The sequence below is a fragment of the Mauremys mutica genome, chromosome 22 (assembly GCF_020497125.1).
Source record: "Mauremys mutica isolate MM-2020 ecotype Southern chromosome 22, ASM2049712v1, whole genome shotgun sequence".
Lineage (NCBI taxonomy): Eukaryota > Metazoa > Chordata > Testudines > Geoemydidae > Mauremys > Mauremys mutica.
The window spans coordinates 13,078,785-13,094,991 of record NC_059093.1 but is presented as its reverse complement, the minus strand read 5'-3'; the positions used below and the strand labels follow the sequence as shown (position 1 = coordinate 13,094,991).

The 16,207-nt window shown below is 48.5% G+C and overlaps 1 protein-coding gene across 1 annotated transcript in view; it reads right to left on the bottom strand.

Annotated features, from left to right (window-relative positions):
- Positions 1-252: 252 nt before the first annotated feature.
- The window catches only part of ADAMTS8 (ADAM metallopeptidase with thrombospondin type 1 motif 8), a 31,417-nt gene continuing 15,462 nt past the window's right edge, over positions 253-16,207 (bottom strand). The window contains exons 3-9 of the mRNA XM_044997256.1: positions 15,794-15,926; positions 14,604-14,771; positions 13,571-13,869; positions 10,311-10,494; positions 9,574-9,746; positions 9,305-9,480; positions 253-6,520 (exon numbers count right to left, since the gene is read on the bottom strand). Of these exons, the coding sequence (XP_044853191.1) occupies positions 5,788-6,520; positions 9,305-9,480; positions 9,574-9,746; positions 10,311-10,494; positions 13,571-13,869; positions 14,604-14,771; positions 15,794-15,926 (1,866 nt within the window). The 3' untranslated portion in view covers positions 253-5,787. The remainder of the gene's footprint in view (positions 6,521-9,304; positions 9,481-9,573; positions 9,747-10,310; positions 10,495-13,570; positions 13,870-14,603; positions 14,772-15,793; positions 15,927-16,207) is intronic.

Here is a 16,207-nt window from a genome sequence, read left to right as displayed (position 1 = left end):
TAAGCAACCTGCAAAATGTAAACAACTCCACAATTTCTCACAGATTTATTTTGACTGCCTCCTATCATAATGTTTTGTTTCATTAGTTTAAAATCCAGAGGGACATTTCTGAAAAGTTACATAAAAAAAGGTAAAGCGAGGATCAGAAATAAGGCTTGTGGGCTGGACATATAAAACACACAGAGGAAAGTATTCATGAAATCAAATTTAACCAGTGGAAAACAAAAACTGACAATGTGGTAATTTCCAGGAAGTCCTTTATTAAGAGATAAAGGCTAGCATTACAATTGGACTATCCATTTTCAAAGATTAACAAAACAGAACAAAACCCAGGATAAAACAAGAAAATGTTTCTTTGTTAAAATAAAATTAGAACGTTTATTTCTATTGGCTTGTTATGATTACAAAGCTTGATTGGAAATCGCGTCCTGATTTGCACACCAAACAGTAGTGAGATACCAGTTGTGTAACTAAGCAGTTAGAAAGATTAGCGAGATTTCCTCTCCCAAAACTCCACTGCGGGTGTGGGATGGGGGAGGACAGCAGCAGCATCTTAAAACACAAATGGTCACACCTTCTTTTCAGACAGTTACTGTACAAAACAAAAATTCATAATAAATATCTTACAGAAAAGGATCAGTACACTGCTACAATCCTTCACTGAAGGGAAACATATATACATCTCTCTCTATATATGTATATCTCCTATATATAACTTATTTGACTTACATCACCATAAATGCTACATGTTCCTAAGAGAAGGATAGGTCAGGAATTCCAAAACAATCATCACCCAGTGAAATGTATGTATCAGACCTGGGGCCCAATGCCCAGGATCAAAACACCCCATGAAGAAGTTCTGATCTTGATCCAAATTTTGTGCTGAGAGTGAATCTCAATCTACGGTAACTAGAAGAGTGAGAACAAGAGACCAAAAAGGTCTGCTTAAAATAGACAGGATTGACATGGGCGTGAATGAGGAACTGGCAGGTTTCCTGCCCTTGTCACCTCGAGGTTAGCTTTACTTTTCAGTGGTCAGGGCTGGACCTCACATGCTGGCGTTAAACTATTAACCCTCAGTTAATGCAGGAATGCTGCTGCTGTAAAGAATTCCCACTTGAGACACAGGCCTGTGCTGAATATAAAACAACAGTACCAGTGCAAATGCTTGCTATAATGTTACTTCCATATCAGGGACCAATACAGCAAAACACCACGGTATTTTTTCAACAGAGCTTTATATACCACAGATGCATTCTCTCCCTCGTGATCCAGCGAATCGCTGAAACCCATGCTTAACTTTAAACTCATTTGAAGTCCCTGGGACTACTCACAGGCTTAATGCCAGATGTGCTCTTCAGTACCTTATTGAACTGAGGATGAAGAATCCTCTTACACACTACTAGGACTAAGGGGAACACAAGCAGAGCTAGAAAGCAATTGGGTAGTTAATCAAAAAGATCATGCTGATTGGGATTTGTCTGTAACCGGGAACTTGCACATGCAAGAAGTTCTAGCTAATGAACTGCGCCATGGGCGTAAACAGAGGAGGTCTCTCTGCTTGTTTGACACCAGTGTGAGCTTCATTATTAGTGCATCTGTTTTCCTTGGCACACTCTCAGGGAAATCTCAGACTGCAATTTCTGACCTCTCTCAAATGGGCACTACAACCTTGGAGAAAAGACACGTAGTTGCTTTTGAGTTAAACACTTACACACGTGAAGGAAAAAAAAATACCAAAGCAAGAAAGCATGACTTCAGCATCCAACTATTTGTTGGAGCGTGTGAGATGGTTTAAATTCCTGGAGATAGAGCAGCGTTCTGTGTATATTTCATTAGAGAGGCCTGAATTGAACCTCAAACTCTGGGGAAATTCAGCGCTGGATCCAAACTTTGCAGCTGTCCATTACCTCCATAAAGGGGCCTAATAGAAATTCTGGATCCCTCACGCTGTGAACTTTTTCAGAGTCTGAATCCTGACGTGCACCCTCTGGCTCGGGTCTGACCGTTTTATATATTGTGTAACATGCTGGTAAAATGATATTGGAGGAAGGCGCTATTGAGTTCACGACCTGCTCTGCAGACACACACTCAGATCAGCGAAGGGAAGCCAATGAGGATTTGTAAAGATTTCCCAACATATCTGGAGGAGAGCAAACTTGAGATTCAGTGGTTTGATTAAAGGAAACAACCAGATCAGCAGGGGTCTACTCTTCTCTCCAGCTACACCCCCAGGATAAGAATAACTTCACTGGGCTTCAGTGGGAGTTATCCATATCCTGCTGGAGGAAGATCAGGGCCTGAATGTTCTAGGTCTTCAAAATTAAGCTAGATGTCTGGTGAGGACAGGCTTTCTGGAAAGATTCCTGGTACAAACAGCCTTTCTCATGGTATTTTGGCGCATCTGCACCCAGAATCTAGAAACGAAGAGGCAGCAGCGCTAAGGTTCTATCTGGGTTCAGCTCAGGTTTGGGGCTCAGGTTTGGGTCAGTTCTTATTAAGAGATGGGTAGAAACCAACCCTCCTTACTCTAACTTCTGATAAGAGTTCAAAGCTCAAACCTCTTTCTTTAAGGGTCTAGATCCAAACCCCAATGGTGAATAGGCCATACTTTTGGATCTGGATTTTGAACCCTTAAATCAGGAGCTTTCGGATCTGGTATTTTGGTTCAGCCCAGTATTGAGATACTGGTTGAGATATTCAAATGCAACCCGGGGATTTAACCACACACCGTCGAGCGAGCTAGCTAGATTTCCTAAAAGAAAGTTCTAGAGTTTAACTGAAGAACCAAACTGTTGGTTTTAGCACTTCTCCTATTCCTGCTGTCCCTTACATTAAATACGGGGCAGCCAGACTTCTTTATTCAAGATGAACAAAACCCATCTTCTCTTTCATTGTCCCAACTCCATGCCCAGGTGGAAGGGTCAATCTCCTTCCCCTTTTCCTTGGCATGGCTGTTTAACGGGGCCTCAGGCAAGGGTCTCCCTTTCATGTGGACCAAACTAGCAGTAAGTTAGCTCTAGTCTATGCAGAGAGTGGGTAAAGGCCGGGGAGCCCCATAGCAGCAGCACGTGTAGCAGCTTTAGTTTGAAAGGTCACTGACTGCAGGAAAAAACGGTGACCCCACTGTGGAGGTTGTCTTGGGGCACACCCCTAATGAGGTTGCCAGAGCACATTCTGCACGAGTCAATTTCTGGAAGATTAATAATAACAACAACAACAATGAAAAAATAAATAAAAGAATGGCTCTTACAAGGGCTCTGCAGCCGCCCACCCACTCAGTGCTGACATCTGTGGCTAAAATAGCTTCCTCCCGGCCTCATCAAATACTCTCTTTCTCTAACAGTATGTTGCTGACCTCGGCCAGGTCTCTCCTATACAGAGAAGGATCTGCGGCATGCCTGCAGCTGGCCTGCGTCAGCTGATTTGGGCTTGCAGGGCTCCGTCTGCGGGGCTAAAAATTGCAGCATAGACATTCAGGCTCAGGGACCCTAAAGGGGGGGTGGATCTTAGAGCTTGGGCTCCAGCCCAAGCCCAAACCTCTATGTTGCGTTTGCAGCCCCACAGCCAATCCCTGTGAGGCTGAGTCAATCGATCTAGGCTCAGAGGTACAGAGAACAGAAGTGATTTCCCCAAGGTCAGAAAGCAGCTGCAAAGCCAGGAACAGAACCAAGGAATCCTGCCTCCTAGTCCTAGTAACCTGCTCTCACCACTGTTCTGACAGGGAAATGCTGGCATGCCCCTTCCTATAGTACGGGCTTTGCTTTAGCTAGAAAAACCTAGAATTAAAATACAGGGAAAATAGGGTCAATAGGTTTGAGAACCCCTCCCCTCCCCCAAATAGTTTTCAATGATCACAGAATCTTATCCTCCAGGAGGGTCACCCAGCCCTAATTAGAAAAGGACACACATGAGACAGGCAGAGAGAGACAGGCAGACAAATGGAGACTCTCTTAGTTCTCTGGGGTTTGTTTCCAACAATTAAATGGAAGCCGTACACACAAGAGAGACAGAGTGAGAGCATCAAAAGGGAGAAAGATGCTCAGGAGTCCCCAGGGTACTTCTGGGTAATATGAGGCTTCCCTATTGAGAAACTTTAACGAAAAGTAAATTTGCACATTTTCCCTAAAGACAGAGGCTGCTGCCAGGTCTGATCAGTCTCACCGGATGTGTAGCACAGGGAACTTGCTTCAAAAGGTGAAAGTTCAGAGACTGGCCAGATGTCTGCACTGGGGACAGACAACATCTGGGTCGGAGAGAGAAGAGCTGGCTGTGTTACTTAACTCTGGCAGCAATTCCTGCTGAGGGGGGAAAAAAAAAGACTCCAGCCTTGGGAGAAGCCGTTTTAGATGTCCTAGTCAGGACTGGTCAGATGGAGGACAATACTAGGGCAAAGTGGTGGGAGAATTGACTGAAAACCAAGGAGGGTTTCTATGCACAAGGAAACACTAGCTCGCACCCTCCTGGTCAGGAGACAGGGCATAGTTTAGATGCAGCATCTAGCTATATATCATGCAATAAACATTTCACTCTTCACCTTCAAAGCACTGTACAAACGTCAGCTAACCCTCATGACGTCCTGTGAATCAGGGTAGTGCCAATAACCCCATTTTACAGTGACTCATCTAAGGCTGCATAAAGGAATTAGTGTCCTTTAGACTCAGGAGTAGCTGGCGCTCGGTCCCCTACTCACAACACTCTGCCTCCTGCGACAGTTCATTGGTTGTCTGTGCAGGCTAACTGAGAGACACAAGTCGGAAAGGTTCAGATGGGCACATGCAATGCTGCATTTGACTTTGCAGGCTGGCTTTTCATGGGGCTTCCACTGCATTTGTGCACCTCTGATGGACCAACTTTGTCTGCTTTCCTTTCATCTGTTCAGATGGTGGATGGCTCTATATAACCATCTAGGAATAGGGATGGCCCTGAACAAGCCCCCTGGATCCAAACACCCCCAAACTTTGGGATAAAGGGGACTGAAATTGGAACCATGATCCACAGAAGTTTTGCAAAGGGGCCCAGCTTCAAATGGGCTCAACCAAAGCCCCAGCTCCCAACACCACTGAAGTTGGGTCAAGGCAGAGGTGCCAAATTGTGCAGCTTAAGCCCCTCTGTAGTAACAAACCCTAATGGAATTTGCCAAATTAGTATAAGGTCACGTTTAAAGCTTCTGCTCCCACAGTCTTTACTGAAGAACATGGGAATTCTACCTGAGTAATGGCGGCAGGATCAGGCCCTTCGTCCCATACTGGTTTAAAAAAAACAAACAAACCTGTGTTAAACTCCAGGGTGCTAGAACAATTTGTACAGTGGGGGTGCTGAGAGCCATTGAACCAAATTGTAAACCCTGAATGTAATGGAAACCCCTTCAAGCCAGAGGGTGCAGCTATCCTACCCCTCAGCCTCCCTGCAGATGAGTCTCTCAGGCCACATATGGTAAATAATGGAGAGTGGGTGGGCATGGCTGAAACTCAGGTCATCCTTTTGGGAAACAGCCTAGAATATGATTAATTGCGCCTTAAATTAAAATTCATTTGCTATTGATCAGTAAAAATAAATCACTGGACTCCTCCCTTCCCCCGGACTATTTCTGAGGTAGATGTCTATTGGCGGGGGATGGAACCAGAAAAGAGTCTTCCAAGCAGGTCTGCCCCCGGGGGCCTGCTCAGGTCAATTAGTGCACATTCACTTTTAAACCTGCGTCCCTGCTTGACTTGCCAAGCCAGGTCTGGTCGGGTTAGTAGTTGGCTACGTTATGCATCTCCGATGCCCTAGGCCTGCCCTGGCTCAGCAGTCTTGCAGTACACAGGCGGTGGTCGCTGCCTGGGGCAGGGGCAAGCTGCATTTCTCAGGGGCTATGATCTTTCCTGCATAGTCAATGCAGGCGGCGCTCTGCGTCCGCACTCCCTCGCCGCAAGTTCGGGAGCACGGCGACCAGGGGCCGAGGCGCCAAATGGGGCACGGGAGGTCGCTGCAGGGCTTGATGTCCTCAGGCTTCAGAGCCTTGTCGCAGGTGGTGGGGGCCTGGTCCTCCACATCCCGGCATTCCACCGTTCGCCTCTGCCAGCCAGAGCCGCAGGTTTTGGAGCACTCGGACCAGTCTCCCATAACCCACTGTGAGGTCAGCATGGGCTGGATGATGTTGGCTGATTTCTTTTCCTTGACCTTCTGCTTGCTAAAGGGGATGTCCTTGGGGAGGAAGAAAGTGTACTTCACCTTGGGCGGGAAGACCTCACTGGAGACGGTCAGCAGTTGGACGGTGAGAGATTCCGGAAGCTGCCGGAAGCTCTGGAGCCGCTCCAGGGTCGTCAGAGAGCCACTGTACTTCAGGATTGTCCCCTTCACCAGGAGGTCTTGTTCCATGGCTGAAATGGCAAAATCTCCATTCAGGAGGTACTTGCCATCCAGGGTTCTCAAAGCCAGGTAGTTTCCATCGTGCCGGACCCCTCGGTGGCTGCGTTGTTTGATGTCAATGTTGGTAGCTCCAGCAGGGATCGTGACGATGTCATTATATCCATACCTGTGTGGATCAAGAGGAGATGGTTATCATCCTGAACTTACAAACAAATTAGTACGGGAACGGGATAGCATATTGCCTGGGACAAGCTTGACCTAATCAGCACTCCAGTGCCAGGGACGGGGAAATTCTGCAACAGCCTCCGATAAATGTTAAACGGGAGGGTTTTTCTGAACAGAATGTGAAAATGAGCAGTGCAATCAATTATTTATTTTGATATGAAATTCCCTTTATTTTACACTGCCCCTACATTTTTACATTGCAGTGGGCCTGCAGAGTTTTGTACTGGAAGCTCAGATCTGCATTGGGACCTGCCAGCCACAACACAAGTCCTTGAAACGCTGTGTGTAAATAGTCCTGTCAGTTACAGGTGCTGACTTGTGCCAGGTGCTGGATTCTAGTGAGTTGCCTCATACCTGTCACAAATGATCATTATTGTTTGCTCAGCACAGATAATGTACAAGGCACAAAGACAGAGAGTTTTGACAGCTGGGTATGAGGCAGCTGGGGCTTTTGGTACCTAGGGAGGGATCAGTGACAGTTTGGAATTTTAAGATAAGAACAATGGCTGGATGTTTCTGCTAAAACAATCAGCAGTTAAGCAGTTACTGATATTGATGTTTATATTGTCCTCTTTAGGTTTCAGAGTTAACATCTCTTGTGAGATGAGTGGGGCATTTCACACCTCTTTGAGCTATTTTTTCCAGGCCGTCTGCAGATTCAAGCAGATATCTCCACATTGGTTGCACTTGGTTTACGTTTGGAAGGTTTTCTTTGCAACCATCAGAGATAGCACCTGAGTTTTAAAAAAAATGAAATCAGATTCTGGAGTGCAGTTTTGCCGCTGGGCTGGATTCTATGGCAAATTGTGTCACTGTAGAATCCAGGGGTATACAGGGGCCTAGGAACTGCAGTGTGAGCACTGAATCATGGCTATGGACTAAAAGGCCTTTAAGTCAGGGACTGTCTGTCTTTGTGCCTTGTACATTATCTGTGCTGAGCAAACAATAATGATCATTTGTGACAGGTATGAGGCAACTCACTAGAATCCAGCACCTGGCACAAGTCAGCACCTGTAACTGACAGGACTATTTACACACAGCGTTTCAAGGGCTTGTGTTGTGGCTGGCAGTTACGCGTAGACTATTTTGGAACAAAGCCTTAGGGTCGAATTTTGCTCTCGATTGTGCTGGCATCCTTAACCCTGACCTTAATAGGCTCTCCTGTAGATTAAATCCTTTCTGCTGTCATTACAATGTTAATCGCCCTTCAGTCAACCACAAGCAATTCATTGGCAAATGGAAGTTCCATTCATTATGTTCCCTGGAAGGAAACCGTTTAGGAAATCTAATTTGACCCCGGGAGTAATCTCACCACATGGAATTTGATATCTTAGCCCTTTGTCACTCTCTTTCCAAGAAGTCTTTTCTATTGGACTCCGATGGCTAGCATTATTCTGCTTGAAGTTTAACCCGTAAACACTGGTGTCAGTTGCCACAGTTCTATTGATGTTAGCGGCACTATACTGATTTATACCATCTTTAGGCTCTGGCCCAGACAACAAAACTCGCCCATGTGTCAGGCCAGCACAAGCTCACTGAGCCATTTAAGCATTGCATAGGTCTTATGCTGGCCCACCGCACACGGGTGAAATTCAGCCTCTGAGCTTAGACTGTAAACACCTCAGGGCAGGGACTGATTTTTTTATTTGTGCCTGGTAGAGCACCAAGTCCACGGTAGCAGCACCAGATAACGCTTGAAGCAACAGGCACTGCTTGGATTACATAAGGAATAAACTTGGCAGAAGTTTCATGGGAGTTTGGGGCAGAGATAACAAACATTACAGGGTCACTTGGCTGGATTCTGAGCTCATTTACCCTAGTGCAAATCCAGGTTAACATTATGGAAACCGATAGAGTTATGCCTGATTTATATTAGTGCAAATTAGATCAGAATCTGCCTGACTGACAGGTAGTTTAGGTTCTAAATGTGTGTGCGCGTGTGAATTGGTTTTGCAAACCTTAATAATTTCATGATACATTTAAAAGTTAATGTTAAGAGGTTTTTTTAAAAATATATATATATTTAAAGTTTTTCCTGCAGTTTTGGCATCCACAACATTGCAGCACTTAGATAGCGCATGAGAATCAGAAAGTGTAACAGACAAGAGACAAAATGTGAGCCTGACTGGGTCTGGTTTCACTATTCAAGCTGATTCAAGAGTAAAAATGAAAACAAACGGGGAAGAGTAACCTAGATTATTAAATCTGAAATAATTGTAAACATCTGACATGCCGCTGGTCATCTGTGTAAGGAAATATGTGTTTAGTAATGTGTGGGTGTATTCTTCTCTCTGCTACACCCTGTTTGAATGCATTAAAGTCAATGAGATTGCAGATGTGTAGCTAGAGAGAAGAATCAGACCCTGAGCTGCTGTAGGTCAGTGGAACTCCACGGAAGTCCAGTATTTGGCACCCTGGGAAAGAGCCTTGGAAACAGTGACTATGTTTGATGATTAAACCCCTTTTCTCTGTGGGCTTGATCCTGCAAAGCTCCAATTAGCTGGAATGATGTAGAATCAGGCCCTCTAAGAGCATCCGTCCGGAGTTTGCAGGTTGTTTGGGGGTCCGATCCTGCAAGGGGCAGGACCATTATGGGGTGAAAGCTGCTGCTCCAAAAACATCCCCAGGAGAGACAAACCTCTCTCACTTGGTGCCACCTTTACGCTATGATCATCTCCTTCCATCATCCCCTGGAATACCAGGCTTCAACCTCCCCAGGACTTACTTGGATCTGTTGAGTGAGCCAGATATTTTCCTGCATGTCGACCCATTGCCACCGCACACCCCACACTTGTCCAACTTCTTGGAGGAGCCAACCATGTGGTCACAGCCAGCCTTGATGCACTGCCCGTGGACGCAGATGGAGAGGGTCTCTGGCCCACACAACGTCCCATCGATCACCTGGGCCAGAAGAAGCAGACAATAATGAGACAGTTCCATGACCCCAGTTATATTCCAGGCAAGGACAATAATAATTAAAGGCAAGTGTCTTACTTTGGCCTCAAATACTTTGAATTCGCTCCTCCCTCTGGCTCGGCAAAAGAGCTTGCAACGGTCCCGGGGGGACACCCCAGAATACTTGGGGAGCCACTCCAGCAGATTCCCGTCCAGATCTGTGAAGTTGTAGCTGTTGTACTTTGCGCACTGCTGCTCTCTAAAGCTCCTCCCTGAAAGGAAGGGGAAATGTGACCTGACAGCAACCCAAGGGCAATGAATCACTTGCCTGAAATCTTACAAACGGCATCCACTCGTGAGCTAGGCTTGCTGCTCAGCCATGCATGCACACTGCAAGTCTCACCACTAGACCCTCGGGGAGCTGGGTGGATACCCCTACCAGAAGACTGTGGTCAATTAACCTGCCAATGGCTCTTGGGGAAACGGTGACTGGGAAGGGGTGGTTTTGGTGAATAAGCCTGCTGGTAGGTTTGGGAAGAGAGGCCGTGTGCTGCCTCCAGAAGCTGGGTGAGGGATACTCGGATTGTCTCAGTGCCAGACAGAGCCCCCCCTGTCTCCCTAACATTAGGCCATGCAGTGCCTGGCAGTCAGATCTCAGCAGACAGACTGCTGCCATAAATAATGCCTCATAAATTATATCGATAGCTGTACAATGGCTCCTTTCACGTCCGCCTAAGCTCCCTCGCTGGGAAACCCGGCCGTTCTCTCTGGAGCGTCTGTAGACAGAGTCAGGGATATTGTGTGGAGGGTAGTGTGACTTGCAAACAGCGGATTACCATCTGGCGGGCATTCCTCTGTGCGGCATGACTGATATTTGGCTCTCTGACCCTCGCAGTATTTTCCACCATTCTGAGGCGCGGGGTCGTTGCAGTCCCGGTACGAGAAGTGCACTCCTCCTCCGCACGTCCTGGAACAGGCTCCCCACGGGCTCCAGGGGCCCCAGTTCCCATCCACCACAGGCTGCAAGACATTGCAAAGGATCCCGTTACGGAAGGCCCTCGTTATGGCAATGAAATAAATCAGTAATTACCCTTAGCTCTTATCCAATGCTTTTCAGCAGTAGATCTCAAAGCGCTTTACAAAGCAGATCAGTATCATCTCCATTATACACATGGGGAAACCGAGGCACAGGGAGGAAAGTGACTTGCCCAAGCATTAGGCCAGCGTCCAAGCCGGGAACAGAAGCCAGCTCTCCTGAGTGCCAGTCCAATGCACTACCCACTAGAGAGGCCATTTGTGGCATGTTCAAAAGGGTTCTGGGTGCCAAAGACAGGCTTGTCCATGTAGGTTGAGATTTTCCAAGCTGCCTAAAGGAAATTTGTTCAAGGCACAAATGGCAGGTAAGTGCCGAGCCCTCAATAGGAGTTAGGCCCCTAACTGCCATTTGTGCCCCATTTTCCCCACTGAAGTGACTGGGAGCTGGGCACGCAAATCCCCAGGTTGGCTTTGCAAAACTCAACCGTAAGCCTGAGACCCAGGCCACCTCCCTCGCCACACCGCCAGCAGAGTCCAACCGGGCGGGGTCACTCGTGACGTTGGCTCCAGGGTTTAAACTTTGCACAGCCGGTGGCAGGCCCGATGCAGGGGAAGGCCCTTGCCTCCAGAGTCCCTGCCCTCTGGCAGCTCACCCAGAGCTTCTGAGCCATCACGTTCCACACCAGAGGAGAAGCCGGTGATGGGCTGTAACAGCCGCCCCTGGCTGAACATGGAGCAGGCCCGAGGCCTGAACTAGGGGCCTGGACCACCCCAAGAGTAGGACAAGCTCCCGTCCTTCGGGCAGCTATCATTGTACCTTTCAACTTTGTACAGGGCTTAGGGCTTGACTCTCAGAGGGGATGAGCATCTGTAGAAGTCCATGGGTGAAATCCTGGCCCCACAGGTGTCACACAATGGGAATTGACAGAGAGAGGGAGAGTAAGTCGTGGCTGGGCTGTGGGTTCATTTTGTGATAGGGACTGGGCTGCTGATGAGCCTAGAGGTGGTGTTTGTCAATCAGTGTGTTGCTGCAGAGCGCATGGGGTAGGTGGTAGTGTTAATTTCTAACTAGATAAATATGACCAAAAAACCTCACAAAACCCAATGGAGGTAGAAATATATATATTTTTAAATGCAGCCAAGCCACATGCTCTGGTTGAGGTTTAAACATCCTCTGTGGCGTTTGCAACCCAAACCTCGCAGCATCACCGGAGAACCAGCCAGGAAACAAACCTGTGGTGCCCAAGTGAAAATGAGCAGTCCACGTCCCTCGTGCCAGCTGAGTGAAGTGCAGAAAGCAAACAGCAAGCAGCAAGGGGAGTGGGGGGAAAACACAAATATGATTGTTTGCACATTAAAAGATCGCTAGGATTGCACCAGGAGCCCACAAAGGACAGGAAACTCACAGTTAAAGGAGTAAAGCTGCGATGCTTTGGCACAGCAGGAGAGGCGTTCTCTCCTCAGTTCTTAGCTCCTGTGCTCAGTAGCAAGGTCACGAAGGCCAGAGGAACCACACCAGAGGAAAACTGTTGTGAATTATGACTCAGCCTCGTGATTTTTATCCTGACATTGATCCTGTCATGTAAATATGGAGGGCAAATAAAGGACAAAAGCACCAGGAAAATGACCCCATACGTTGCTTCCTAGCGGTGCTGACTGGGGGCCCTGATCTATCAAAGCACTTATGCACCTGCTTATCTTTAAGCACGATCAACTTTAATGAACCTATTCACGTGCTTACAGTTAAGCTCGTGTTTAAATACTTTGCTGCACTGGGCCCTGATTCAGAAGTAGTTGATCTCCATGTACATTGAGAAAATGACTCAAAGGCACAAGGACAATCTGCTCAGTCTAGTTCAGACCAGCGTAAACCATAATGAAATTCACTGCAGAGTTAATCTATGAGCTGGCCTTGTCCAGCACAGGCTGAAATAAAAAAAACATGCTATCAAAGGAGATATTCACAACCCCCGCCCCCAGGCAAATCAAAAGATATGGGCCCTTCCTGGATACAGGTTAGGATGGACGAGGATAAGGGAACTGCGCCCACACCCCTGCCAATTTTGTAACATGAGGTGCTTCATTTATAAATTGCCAGCCGTCTAGGAGCCCAGTTCTAATCGGCATAAACCTGATCCACAGGCAGGGCCGGCTCCAGGCACCAGCTAAAGAAGCAGGTGCTTGAGGCGGCCAATACCAAGGGGCGGCACTCTGGCCGCTATAAGGGTGGTATGTCCGGGTCTTGGGCGGCAATTCGGCGGCGGGTCCCTCAGTCCCTCCGGGAGCGAAGGACCTGCTGCCGAATTGCCGCCGAAGAGTGGAGCGGCGCGATCGCGCTGCTGCAGCTTTTTTTTTTTTTTTTTGGGCTGCTTGGGGCAGCAGAAACCCTGGAGCCGGCCCTGTCCACGGGGATCTGCATTAGCAGATTTGATTGCAGGATCGGGGCCATTGACCCTATCAGCAGTTAACACTCACGCCCAGAGTATTTGCTCATCCTGTCTCTTCCTCGAGAGCCAGGCAGAAATTGCTTGGTGTTTGAGTTCACCCTCCTTGGATGTAGGCAATGAGGAAATAGCGGTCTGAGCACAAGGCTGGGAGTCAGGACTTCAAGGTTTTAATCCCATCTCTGCTAGTGAATTGCCATGTGGCCTTGGGGGGTGTCATGTCAGCTCTCTGCCTCAGTTTCCACATCTGGGGTTAACGAGACTTCCCTGGCTCTTAGGAGGAATCATGTATGCAAGTGCTAAGTATTAACTCTACTTAGATGGCAAACTGTTTGCGGCAGATGCTGTCTTTTTGTTCTGTGTTTGTACAGCACCTAGCGCAGTGGGGTCGTGGGCCATGACTTGGGCTCCTACTGCTACCACAATACACATAATAATGATAATATGGCCTTCAAGGCTGGGCAACGCCTAAAGCTCAATTGCTTTTAAAGATGATGGTGGAGAGGAATATCATGGGCAGATGCCAGAGGGCCCGGCTCTTCAGCCGCATTCTTGGTGAATAGTTCTTTCACCCGGGTAGAGACAGATCATCTCTTTCCCATCAGCCATTCTGTTACCTGGGGCTTCCTCGCATCTTGTGCCACGCAGCTGCCATCCCAGCACAGCCTGCCCGCTCCACAGGGCGTACCGTCTGCCCACGGCAAGCTGCCATTTTTGGTGTGACACAGGGGCTCCCTGGCGTCCATTCTGCACCACAGCTGCGCACAGACGTCCTCGTCCGTGGTGTTTGGGCAGTGCCGGAACTCCTTGCCGAAGATCTGCTGGCACTGGCGGTCCAGGTCATACATGGCGAGTTGGCCTGGAAGGTCTGTGGGGAGGACGATGGGTTCAGCTGGAGCGTCAAGCAGACAGTCACCTGGTCAGTGAACAGGGCAAAGCAGAGTGAAATAAAGTCGTTTACCATTCACCTAAGGCATAGCCCTGGGCTCCTAGGGGCCAGCTCCATTATCTCGTTCTGTCCGGCAGAGTTGACTTTATTACCCCTACGCTGTCCCTGATCAGTGGGCGTCATGTCTAAGCCGTCAGGATCCCCCAGTGAAGCAATTCCTCAGCTGCTACTGGCTGCATGAAGCTGCCCCAGCACCTCTGCTTCCCTATCATAACCCCTGTGGTGCGGGATGTTAAAGAGAGACGAGCAGTGAGGAAAGTGCACCGGGGACGCTCCAGTGCCCAGTGTCTGTGACGGAGAGTTTATAGGCCAAGCAGGTGGGTTAAAGACTGATATGGGCACTTGGGGGCCTCTGACCTATTCAGGCTTTGCCTGGCTAAGACATTAGCCAGGGCCCACTGCCTCCCTTTCACAGCTTGTGCGTTCCAACTTGCCACGGTGCTTGGGCTGGCCTAAGAGCCATTAGAGCTGAAGTTTGCACCCAGCTGAACAGGAGGCAGGGATATCAATAGGGCCATATTGTCAATGGCATATAGGCACCTAAGGAGGCAGATGGGGTCGAATGGGATTGTCAAAAGTGCCACAGCAGGTTAGGTGCCTAAATACATTTGAAAATCTGGCCCTGGAGGACCTGTGCTGGCTTGGGTCCTCGTGGTTTGGAACAACCCCAGCCATCCAATGGGTACTGAATTGATTCCTACCATGTCCCCCGTCCAGAAACTCTGTGAGGTACATGGCACTGCAGGGGGACCAGGGCAGGGTCTTGTTCAAGTGGACAAAGAAAGGAGCCATCATGTGGTGTTTTCCCAGGGGCCCAAAGAGCCTCTCACAGGTCTTGGAATCGTCATGGGGCATGCTGAGCACGTGTCCTGGAAGAGGAGAGAGCCTGAGCGTTAGCAAGCCGTCTTCCTCCCTCCTCCCATCCTCACCAGCCTACATCCTCTCCGAGCACACCCCGCCCGGCCTCTGACACTTCCCGCCCTTCTCAGGTTGACAGCCTTGTCACGGGTTTGAACGGGGAACCCCCATCGTCTTCCAGGAGAGTCCCAAACGGAGCACCTCACCTAGGACAGGCATAAGCCAGGGGCAGGCAAAAGCAGGTGCCGCCACAAGAAATGGATGTTCAATAAGATGCTTGCTTGCGAGGTGGAGATTCCACTGTCCGCAACTCCATCCATTAACGTAGAGGTGACACCTGTATTTTCTGTGCCTGCTGCCCCAGGAGCAATCGAGCCAATCATCATATCTCAAGTGGCAAAATGTGACCAACCAGACTCAGTAACAAAGCTCAACAATATCTTTTCCCCCCACTGTATATGAATTACACAGTGGGAGCTGATCTCACGGGTTGGACCCAGACCAGTCTGAGTAGGTGCAAAGGACCACAGTGAATAAAAAGAAAAGGGTTTGGAGTGCTTGCACCAGATCCTCAGCTAGTGTAACCTGGCAGAGCTTGACTGCTGGGGAAAAACAAAAGACGTTTGGTGCTATCATCCTGTTCACTCTGTTTGGGCGTATTACCTCTGCCCCCACCCTGGGTCTGCCTGGTCTATTGAGCTGATAAACTCTTTGGGACAGGGACTATCCACACTCTGAGCAGTACCTGTCACAGTTGGGCCCTGATCTTGATTGGCCCTTTGACACTAATATAATAAACATCATTTATAATAATAATTGAAGTCAATGGAGCTACGCCAGTTTACAATGGTGCTGTGTGAGTTTACACCAGCTGAGGATCTGGCCCTCCAGTTTAAACTGCCCCCTGCCAGACCCCCTGACTTGAGAGAGACTTCAGAGCCGAGATGCTGGCACTATAAAGACCCTGCCGTGGATTCTGCGGCAGTGGTCCGGCTGGCTATTCCTCCAGTGCGTGCCGTACAAAAGGAGTTACCTAGTTCATGAGCCAGAGTGTAGGCAGCCTGGAGACCCTCATCTTCAATCACAGAGCAGCTTTTGTTGGGGTCGCACATGGTGCCGATGTCAGCCACTCCCAGGGTGTCGCAGCTCTGGTGCCCACAGAAGTCCTGTGTTTGAAAACGGAGCCAGAGGAAATATAGTTAGAGAAAGCATGGGTCCCCATGTGATTCCACGGATGCATGGCCTGTATGGATTTGTAGGTATATGGCTAACCAGGGATCTATCGATCGTTCCGTTAGCATGCCACTCCCTGGGACTGCAGGAGCCCTGGGGTCTATTCCCACGTCTAACTTTTCCTTGTATGTTAACCTATGTCTTGCTACATAGATTGCTGAAAGAACTGTCTACATCTGTACGTTTGTGCCAGGAGATGGTACTGCACGTTAGA